Raw genomic sequence first — 12,206 nt, forward strand, 5'->3', positions numbered from 1 at the left:
CATCTTAGTTCCCAAGGTTGGTGGCACTTTGACGATGTAAGGAATAGTTAATATTTCTTACAGCGTCATTGTCTATGGGTGATGGTGATCACTTACCATCAGGTGGCCCATATGCTCGTCCGCCAACCTATTCCATAAAAAAAAATATATTAAACCCTTCTTCGATTAATATCTTTGTATATTATAAATGTGAAAGTAACTCTGTCTGTTTGTATGTCACTCCTTCACTTATAAAGCAAATTTGAACTCGAAAAAAGGACATAGACCACTTTTTTTCCTAACATAAGGCAACCGATTGACTTTTAGTAGGCTATGAATGATGATGATCATTTATCAAGCACTCGACAACAAACAAGGTCAATTTACTTTTGACTCGCTTTAAAATCGTTACCTTAGTTAAGTAAATTACGAATTGTGTTACGCAATAATTACATTGTAAGTACGCTGCACCAATTTGATGGAGACAATTTTCAATTTCATAATGTAAAAACTATAGAAGTCGTAAATCTGCCGTGTATAATCCTAATGACGCTACATTCCCTCTACAGTTGTAACGGTCAATAAACACGGCCGGTGTGGATGGCACGCGCCACTAGCTGGCAGAAAACTGTTCATTATCTACTGGAAATGCCAGTCACTGCTCCAAGTCGGTCGGCGTTTACCTAGGAATTTATTACACGTATTTTATTTCATCTATGAAATTAGCTTCTATTCTTGAAGACTATTGTAGACTTCTCTTAAAAAAATATGGTGTTACCGTAATATAAATCGTATAATACTAACTAATGCGTATGTATATTTGTTACATAATCGTAGCTAGGAAGTGTGACGGTTATTTAAATTTTAGATTTTATTGAAGTGTATTTCAGTAGAAACTTTTTTTTAGTAACCTACTTGGTTTAAAATAACAATTCCTATAGCGACTTGATTAAAAGCAGGTTTTATATCAATAGAAGGTCTTTCATTCACTTTATTAATAACAAAGCTGTCTTGAAGTCGATGCCAAGCCCAAAGAATGTTCTGGTACATATATTACACTTAGTAACAAACAACTTCATTTATTAATAACGGATACAATTATATTTAACTACTGACAAATTATATTATTATTTAATAAGGATGAATTCATTACTAAAGAGTTGAGTAACTGCTGAAGCGTTTCCGAATAACTACGTGATTTGGTCCAAATCTCTATACAATTATATTACAAGTATTTTATTTTTAAACGTTGAAGAATTAATGCTGTATTTCTGGCCAATAATAAATAAATACATATATTATTAGAAGATATAATGAATGACGTAGAATAAAAGAAAATACTGCATCGTTTCGTGTGGTACAGTAAGAGAAAGGAAGGAAATCGCGTTGAGCCTATCAGTGGTCTGGTAAAACCGCCACTGATGAATACTTGCAAATTTAAATGAATTAATCTATGTATATTAATATTATAAATGTGAAAGTAACTCTGTCTGTCTGTAAGTCGCTCTTTCACGACCAAACCGCTACCAAACCAAACTGAATTTGATGAAATTTGGTAAGAAGCAAAGCAAAACTCCAAGAAAGGATATAGGCTACTTTTTTGATATGTCACAACCAACACCCTAAAACTACAAAACTACCTACAAAACCTAAACCCTAAAACTAGTTTAATATATAAGCTAATCACAAAGTAAAGACAGCAATTATAACACATATTTATTGATAGACTTAAAACAAATTTCATATCGGAATTTCCCCAAAATATACCTGTGTGTGTATTATTTTAGACACAAGACTCCCATAAGTTACAGAGATATACTCGTAGAGAGTCCTCGTGAACGAAACCTCGAACGAAAGTCAGTTTATCGCAGGTCCAGATAATGGGTTAGAAAGTGTGGAAGCGGCCCGCATCGACGGAAATTATGGAATTAATGATATGAACGGCAAAACATACGCTACGAGTATACTTCAGTTACATTTGTCGATTCAGTCTGGTGCGAGCGAGAAAATAATCTTTTGAATAAAAGTCAGAATCGAAGTACAGACTGGAAGAGGCTCTCTTGATTGAAAAGGCTTGAGATTATAACTCTAAGCTGATTCATGCTGGTTGATGGATACGCATGTCATAGTATTTCACGCAATATATCTTAGTTTCTAAACGAAGTTTTGCTTAGAGGTGCTCGCACAGTCTAGAAACACCCGAACTATTAGATTTTAGTGTTCAAAATAAATTTTAGCTCATCAATAAAAAAAGTATTAAAAAAACGGATTCTGACAAGCTTAAAAAAGTTATTTTTAGGAGTGGCAAGTTTCGGCACGACTTTGCCTATTTGGAAGTTAAAGATGATAAATACCAGTGAGAATCGTTCGACAAATACGCGTACGGGGGGATTTCCGTAACTTATGTTTTGATTTATATGATTACGATTTGAATTACATGTATGTATACCATAAAAACCTTATTATACTAAGGTTATATAATTATTATTATGTCATAAATGTCATTACATGTTATGCATGTATTGAAGTTTCAATAAGAGCCGTACGCATTGCGGTGAACCACTAAAATTTCTAATAGTATAGTAGTAGTTTTTGTTAAATGTGCCAAGCAAACAATTTTTCTAATTTATAAATTCGGAGAATGAATATCAATTGCGGACATATGTATATTATGATACTTATCAGGGAACTCTCAGCGTGCCACCCACCCATCACATATTTTACCACCAAACTATACTTAGTAGGTATATCCTGAGTTCAGGTTTAAAGGGTGGGTGAGCCAATGTGACTACAGACAAAGGATATAAAATCCATAACAGCGCAATTTTAAGACATTTTCTGCCTCGCACAACCACTATGTAGAACCAGCTTTCGCCAGCGGTGACGCACCTGCAAGCCTCCCGGTCTTGCAGATGTCAATGGGTGCTAGTAGTTACTTTCCATCAGGTGAGCCTCGTATTGCCACCTATAACATAAAAATAATCATAGACCCCAGGTTGGTGACGAAATGTTAGTGGAAGGAATGACTGATATTACTTATAGCGCTAGGCGCTATTTGCCCAACAGCTTACTAATAAAATATCTAATACGAATCTGAAGTGAAAAGTCATATTAAAGTCATTCATGATATTGGATGGATTTTCCATACTCGGGCTAAACAATTAACTCACGCATGTTACAGTAATACTACACGTAATTTGCGTTACAAATTACATAATTCATTATGTATGTGCAAGAAGTATTGGACATACGTCGTTGCTAGCAATTGAATTCTAGAGTAACATCGATTAATTAAATCCCTTAATAATTGTGTTAGCAGTCGTAAGTATTTAGAGATAACTAGTAGTCGCCTACGGATTCGCTCGCGTTTAAGAGCGTCGGTTGTCATGTGTTCGGCTATAAAAGTAGCCTATGTCCTGCCAATTTCATCAAATTCAGTCTGCGATTTGGTTGTGAAAGATCGACACACAGACTGAGTTACTTTCAAATCACTACATAGTATAAAATAAAATCGCTTTCTATGTCACTATATCCCTTTGTATGCTTAAATCTTTAGAACTACGTAATAGACTTTGTTGCGGTTTTTTTTAATAGATGATAACAGAGGAAGGTAGTATATAATATATGGACAATATAGTAAAGAAACACTGATAATTTTAGAAGTTTGTAATGTGATGTCGTAAATGAAAATATTCTATTGTATGTTTAATATCAGTATTGCACCCGTGCGAAGCCGGGACGGGTCACTAATTTATAATATAGATTAAATGTTTGTTTTTTAAAAGCCGCTGAGTTTCTTTCTATTCTTCTCAAAATTTTTGCTTTGACTTGGTTTAATATTACGTACATGTGTTTCCACGTGCTAGCTTGATCCTGAGGGACACTATTAGAATAGAAGCTTCTCGGAGTGAAAACCTCGATAAAAGTTTTCTATGCCAGACTCAGAATTTGAAACCAGGTTCCTTGTAACCTAGAAATGAAATCTAAATACAGTTTAAAAAAGTAAATTGTAAATTTTTCATCGTTGTAGATCTTACATTCATCGATTTAAGGTAAGGTAAGGTAAGGTAACAGCCTGTATATTTCCCACTGCTGAGATAAGGCCCCCTCTTCCATTGAGGAGAGGGTTTGGAACATATTCCACCACGCTGTTCCAATGCGGGTTGGTGGAATGCACATGTGGCAGAATTTCGATGAAATCAGACACATGCAGGTTTCCTCACGATGTTTTTCCTTCACCGCCAAGCACGATATGAATTATAAACACAAATTAAGCACATATATGTACATATATAGTGGTACTTGTCTGGGTTTGAATTCGAAATCATCGGTTAGGATGCACGCGTTCTAACCACTGGGCTATATACATCGATTTAAAAGTTAGGTTAAATATTTAAAGTATTTTGTAATGCTAAGAATTCTACCTTGATAACCTAAACACATACATATATTTAAAACTAGCTCCCCAATATTTCACCCTTAAGGGGTTTATAAATATAATATACCTTTCTTGATACTTAAGCTTACTTCTTATCAAATTTTATCAAAATCGGTTCAGTGACTTCGCCGTAAAAGCGTAGTAGACATACTTTCGCATTTATATACACACATACGTAAATGTATGACCCATAAATCTTGTTATCACTGTATTAACACCTCCGCAGCATACATTTCAAACGCTAAATAGTGCGCTGTATAACTGCATACCTCTTACATTGAAATGACACAGTCGATATTTTAAGGCTTTTGTTATTTATTCTATTTATACTCTTATAGTTTATTTATACTCTATATTTAAATTTTATTTACCTTAGTTTTTTACTTAGTATATTTGTATAATATATAACAAAAGTGCTTACCGCTGCCAGCCACTATGATTGCTTAGGTATTTACGGATTATGCAACGGATTTTGATGCGGTTCTTTTAAATAGATTGATATAAGAGAAAGGTTTATATATATAATACATGCACAATACAGTAGAGAAACACTGATTGTTTGAGAGGTTTCTAAAGTAATTTTGTAAATAAATACATTTTTTGCGCTTGTATTGCAAACGCTGACTAAACCCTACTAGATAGATCAATATAATGCACTACAGTAAAATACATTTAAAAAGGTCTTTATAAAGATGAAAATAGTTACATGCCTATCTCTATGATGTCAACCAACAATAACAATATTTTATTATTTACTTTTTACGAGATTTAATGGCTTATTATCGAAGCGAATTTAAGCAATACAATATTATTCCTTCGCTAATTAAGTACATTAAATACATAATACATTTTATATAAACCAATATAGCCCTGTACCGTATTAAATTTAAATAAATATAAATATTTTCGAAGATATTACAGATTTAAAATGCAGCGGTTTGTATTGTCTAATGACAAAAAAGCTGTGAACGTTGTAAAACGTTCTTTAACATATTTATATTTAGTATCAGCATTGCCTTGCGAAGCCAGTATATCATATACTGTCATTACAAGTAACTGTTGACATCATTTAAATAAAGTAAATAAACAAACACGATATTAACATATTATGTATAATGTATGTGCAGAGCAACATTTAACAATACTTCACCTGTTGGCGGAACTGAAAACAAACTTGTCTTAGGTATATTTTTAAGAACAAAAAGAAACGGTGACGTATTATTAACGTCACCGTTTATAAAATGATTATCATTATTATGAAATGTTTCGATTTCACGGTATTCATAGACATGATTCGGGGAAAGATGCGGATCATCACGGAGCGGCCCCGACGAAACTCTTTTGACTGTTAGTCAATAATTCATCGCAATAAATTATAACAATAAATAATGTTAAGTAATAAAAGTAATAAGAATACGAAATAAATAGCCCTGCTTAACATCTGTTGACTTTGGGCTATCGGGCCAGGGCCGTATTTAGGGGAGAGCAACCGGGGCAACTGCCCTAGGGCCTCCACATTAGTGGGGGCCACAGTTTTCAGCAAGTTAACAAGTACCGAGATATAGTCAAATTATAATAATGTTATTATTTAATATTTTAAAAGTTACCGATACAAGTAAATAAATCATAGCTTACTGATTAAAATTAAAAAAGTAATTAATTCATGATAATATAATTATTAGGTTGTTCACGCTTCTATTTGTCTAGGGCCCCCACTGCTTTGTGGCCCGGGGCCCTCCAAACCTTCACATCCGACTCTGTATTGGGCTAAGGTAGGCTATTTAGAAACCCACTAGTGAGTATATCAATATATGTTCTACGTTGTTGTCTACAAATCTTCGACGCTTAGGTACCTTGATAAAATTGTCTAATATTGTTTACATTTTCTTTGTAACACAAAAAACGAATTGAAAACATAACTGTCAACTAGCGGTACAAGGAATTAATTAGCTAAAAGTATTCGCGATTTATCGGAGCGAATGGACAATACATAAATATTTATAAAAATGGTAAAAAGTTTCAGCGGTGATGCGCAACGAGCAAGTGCATACCGTCGGCGCACATCGCGGCTGCAGCGCGGCGTTTCGCTGCAATTAGAACATTTTTAAATCGATTTTACACGGGATCGAAATTTCGACACGAAATCCGATCGTTTTGTGAATAAATGTGGAAAGTGTTTTGTCAAAAATGGAAAATATATACGGTGTTATACGAACGTTGAGCAGGAAAACTTTGAAAAGAAAACCAAAGGTAATTCGGATAATGTGTTATTTAAAAATATTGTTTCTATTTTTTAAACGTACAATTTATAATCTACTTAATTTTTTTTGGCAGGTTTACATTTAGCAAGGACTAATATAAATTTCATTAAACAATATATACTCTTGCAAATATCTAACGCGAAACGGAGGTGTAGTACTCTATTATTAATAATAATTGAAAAATGAAATCACACTGGATCCTGAGTTATTATGTAGTTGTTTAACATAAAAAAACATTACATCAATTTAAAAAAAATGAAAGTGATTATGTCATTAATTCTATCTAAGCTGCGGAGTAAATAATGAATATTGCAAACGTCATCATTGTGATACTTCAAAAATAATACTTGTTTTAAATATATATATGTAGGAGTAGCTTATCCCGGCTCGTTTTTAAAAAGCATGACGTCAGTATTGCTGACGTCACGATTGTCAGGGTTTCGATCTCTATCCATCCTCGGGGGTAAGAGATGAAACTCTATATGAATATTCTTCTCGAATTCATCCCTCCGACGGTTCGAACAAAATTCATGACGTCATGTTTTTTAAAAACAAGCCGTGACATGCTACTCCTTCATGTACATCAAATCAAATCAAATTAAACTTTATTCAAGTGGGCTTTTACAAGCACTTTTGAATCGTCATTTAACAATTAAGTGAAGCTACATATTATATTTTGTAGCGTTATTGAATTTTACGTCCAAAGCATTTTTTCAAGTTATACTTTCGTTGTTACATTAACTTATTATATAACAGCACCTAATATACATAAAATTAGATGCCGTTTTACATACCGTATACATAATATTAGATGCTGTTTTGTTTTTATGAATTATATAAAAATAATAATTTGGTAAAAATATATATTTTTTACGTTACGTCTAAAAAAACGTAACTTTGACATTAACATCCTTATATCAAAGGATATAAGGATGCCTACATCCCTCTTATTCAGTCACTGATATACTAGAATACTAGCGAACCGGCCCGGTATCCCACGAGTGCAATACTTATACTAAATATACTACAGATTTTGTTTATTTACACATACACATAAGACCTCTCTAAAATTATCGGTGTTTCTTTAATTGTCCATGTATTATATACAAAAAACTTCCTCTCGAATCACCGTATCTATTAAGAAAAACCGCATCAAATTCGTTAGGTAGTTTTAAAGATCTAAGTATCCATAGGGACAAACAGCGGTTAGCGACTTTGTTTTATACTATGTGACGATAATGTAATCCTCTTATTTTCTTTAACAAATATCTATAATTGCATGCGGTACTAATATTAGCGTGCTCGTTAAGGCGAAAGTGCTAACGTAGGCTCATATTCTATTGTCATGGGAAGTTACTTAATTGGACAATAAATTAACGTACAATTAAAACGAAGTGATTTATATAAGTCACATATTTTATTTCTTATTACATCCACCAGCGACAGGGCTGTTTCACTTTTCGAATAGAGATCGGAATTGCATCTAACTTGAAAAATCCTTTAGCATTGTTACCACCGTTCCATCCCGGATTCGATTCCCGGCCAAGTCGACGTAGAAAAAGTTCATTAGTTTTCTATATTGTCTTGGGTGTGGGTGTTTGTGTTGCCGTCGTTACTTCTGATTTTCCACAACACAAGTGCTTTAGCTACTTACATTGGGACCAGAGAAATGTATGTGATGTTATCAAATATTTAATAACTTAATGTGTTCGTGATTTTTAAAACAGATTATTCTGATCCGTACATCCAGTTGTATTCATTTAAAATCATCTTTAAATAATACTAGTTATCGCCCGCGGCTTCGGTCTCGTTTTAGAGGTTGGTTGTCACGTGTTAGGCAAAAAACGTATTATGTCCTTCCTTGCAGTTCTAATTTGCTTGATAATAAATTTTCATCAAATTCACTTCATTGGTTTGGTCGTGAAAGAGCGACAAATAGACAGACAGACCGATAGAGTATGATGTGAAAGTAATCACATTTATAAAGTCTAACTAATTTTTTTTGGACGGTATTTATAGTCGATTAAATATTTCAATATTCTAAGGTGTCCTGTGAAATTTTGTGCGTCTAATTGCATATAAATTGCAGGTAAATAAGATCAATGATTTGATATCATATGAAATTTCCCTCGGACTTGCTTGAAAATATGTAGGTTGACGATTTATTTTATCTGCATCACGCTTTCGTGCGCGCCTCGCAACTCTCATTGTTGGAATACCATAGTACCAGTTTTACTACAATTTCATAAGGAAATAATTCGTTTAATTAAATATATTTTTAAATAGTGACAATAACTACAAAAGGAGTTGAAGTTAGTTTAGTTAATGATCAACATTTAATGATATTTTCAACGTTGTTACAGATTCAACCGAAACCGACAACGAATGGCATTACAAACATGAAAGAAAAGGCAACGGAACGCGATACAAGAGACGCTCGAGATTCAAGAGAATCTAGAGAATCGAGGGAGTCGAGGGAGTCCAGGGAGTCGAGAGAGTCCAGGGAGTCGCGAGAGTCTAGAGAATCGAGGGAGTCTAGGGAATCAAGGGACATGAGAGAAATTCGGGAGTCTAGAGAAGAAATAGAAGTAGAAATGAGAGACAGAAGAGCTCAGACTTCATCGCCGATGCCACGTGAACGTGAACGTGAAAGAGAAAGGGATAGAGATAGAGAGAGGGAAAGAGAAATGCGAGACGAGAGAAGGGACCAATCGACTCCACAACACGATGGCCGTCATCCTCTCTTACAATTTGCCGTGGATCATTTTCGGCAGAGCCCTGAGTAAGTACTTAACAATTTAAATAACTATATATAACTATACTATATGTGCACGTGTCTGTACTAATCAAAATATGTACACACTATATTCCGATCAAATAATATGCAAGTATACAGATATTAGAAAATGGTGAATAATATTTTATGAAATCATAGGCAGCGACGTTATTACTATATAAAAGTTATTCTTATACTATTCTTAGTTCAGTTCCTCGTTCACTAGATGGCGTTAGTAATTAGTTATTTCAAAAGCGTAGTGTAATTTTTTCTTGCACAATCCTTTTCAAAAAATACATTTTTACACGAACAATAGATAGAATATTATTATATTCAGGCTTTAAAATACAATTATGATCGGTCTTACGTATTTTTTTAAATGTGTTGTAAAAATACTCGTAGATAACCGATTTTTTTAAATACAAATATTATTGCTGTTTTATCTTATTGTAATTTGTATTAAGCAATACTCGATAGAATGAAAATGATCGATTATATTTTCTTAATTATTGTGTATAAAACTGGTTAGAACGCTTGCATCTTAACCTATGATTGCGGGTTCAAACCCAGGCAAGCACAACTAAATTTTCATGTGCTTAATTTGTGTTTATAATTCATCTCGTGCTCGGTGGTGAAGGAAAACATCGCGATAAAACCTACATGTGACTAATTTCAAATTCGGCCACATATGTTTTCACCGTATAGGAGCATCGTGGTGAAATATGCTCCATACTTTCTCCTCAAAAGGGAGAACAGGCCTTAGCCCAGTAGTGTACATTTACAGGCTGTTGATGATTGAGGATGGTGTAAAAACGGAAATTAATAATACGATACGATAATCGCTGATTTCTTTTGATTGTATTGTATTAATATACCTGATGTAGGCACTCGTATTTTTCCTACGTCTGAATTATTTTCGGTTGTGTCAAATTTGCAATTGGATTATAAGAGAGAATAGTAACGCACATATGTGGGCAAACACACTTGTGCGCTGTAAAATATTCTACGTAGACTTACCATAAGATGACTGTGGACTAAATTAGACAGGAGAACATTTATTTATTTATTTATTGTATCAAGTCAAGTCGAGATGGCCCAGTGGTTAGAACGCGTGCATCTTAACCGATGATTGTGGGTTCAAACCCAGGCAAGCACCGCTGATTCATGTGCTTTATAATTCATCTCGTACTCGGCGGTGAAGAAAAACATCGTGAGGAAACCCGCATGTGACAAATTTCATAGAAATTCTGCCACATGTGTATTCCACCAACCCGCATTGGAACAGCGTGGTGGAATATGTTCCAAACCTTCTCCGCTAAGGGGGAGGAGGCCTTTAGCCCAGCAGTGGGAATTTACAGGCTGTTGTTGTTATTGTATAAGTTACACCATCGACTTATCAGTCTTATCACTAAACACTTAAAAATACTATATGATATAATATAGGTATCATTCGAGGTGATTACATCTTTATAAGGGTAAACAACATGTATTTTGGTTGATAAAGAACTTCGGTACTGAGGCCTAAATAATTATTATATTTAAATATAGAACTAGGTGTAGTGATAAAAGTAGCCATTGCTTATGGTTGTTTTTTGAATACATCATTAATATAAGATACCTTGCGAAATGCGAAATTCGCACTAAACATATATTTTTCTCAGAAAGTCCTTAACAAAACAAACAGTGGCCTATATCAACATCTAATTAATTCGCCTATACATAAACTGTTTTGCAATAAAGAAGCGGCGAGGGTCAATGACCTAGATTCTTATACATAATCCATTGTTATATCACGTTCACATCACATGTAGACTTGTGGCCACTATTGTATTTGGCTGTCGAGTTGCGTGCCTAATCGTACGCGGAACCCGCCTTTGTAAAACGAGCTTTGGATACTTTTTTAATTTCTTACACTCGTAACAATCATGAATAATTTAGAATTGGCTTGTGTGTTAGTGGTTTTAATAGAAACAGTTAACGTTACTTAGGTTTTGTGTTAGTAGGTTTGCTTTGTTGTAAAGGTTTAGTTACAAGCTCTGAAAATCTACGGAAATCAAGCGACTTAAAATTTGAGGCTCTGAAAATTACGTAAACAATGTTTTGAGTGTTATTCAAATTTTCAAATGATACAACTCTTTCAAGTAATGATGTTTCATTTCAGACCTTTTAAAATTAAATAGTAAATCACGATACTATGGATATGTTAAGTGCTGTATAATACACGTATTTGTGTCTTTGTTCCGATATGTTAAAAAGCTTTTCCCCAAATATCATAGTTGTAGAAAATATGAAATGGATTATATAAATAATCGTTACTTGAACGCATGAAAGACAGAAAACTTGAAATTTCTTTTAACTCTCGAAAAAAAGAGCATCTTCTCAATTCGTCTGTATTAATGTATGTTTGCTTACATTTGTATGTTCATAAACCAATTTAGATAATATAAGTCGGGCAAGTATTAATAGCTTCAAGATATCCACAATTCAATTTCTTTGGTACGACAGAATTTAAGAAAAAAACTACCATTTAGCTCTGTTATAAAATTCATAATACAGATAAAAAAATCCTACTAAATCAACAGATTATATTTTAAAACCTCCATGGAATCACGACCTCAAAAAACATATCTATATAACTTCAGCATCTGGTGATCAATGTGCTTTTCAGTGCTGTGTGCAAAGCAACTGCATTTCTTAACATTGTAAGCGACAAAAACCGTGGCACTCTGTATTTGCATTCAATGTACACTAA

The 12,206-nt window shown here is 33.8% G+C and overlaps 1 protein-coding gene across 1 annotated transcript in view; it reads left to right on the forward strand.

The window, feature by feature from the left end:
- Positions 1–12,206, forward strand: part of LOC124544550 (unconventional myosin-XV) — an 88,299-nt gene that overhangs the window by 63,819 nt on the left and 12,274 nt on the right. Inside the window, exon 23 of the mRNA XM_047123142.1 lies at positions 9,042–9,460. Coding sequence (XP_046979098.1) covers positions 9,042–9,460 — 419 coding nt within the window. The remainder of the gene's footprint in view (positions 1–9,041; positions 9,461–12,206) is intronic.

This window comes from Vanessa cardui, chromosome 5, assembly GCF_905220365.1.
Source record: "Vanessa cardui chromosome 5, ilVanCard2.1, whole genome shotgun sequence".
Lineage (NCBI taxonomy): Eukaryota > Metazoa > Arthropoda > Insecta > Lepidoptera > Nymphalidae > Vanessa > Vanessa cardui.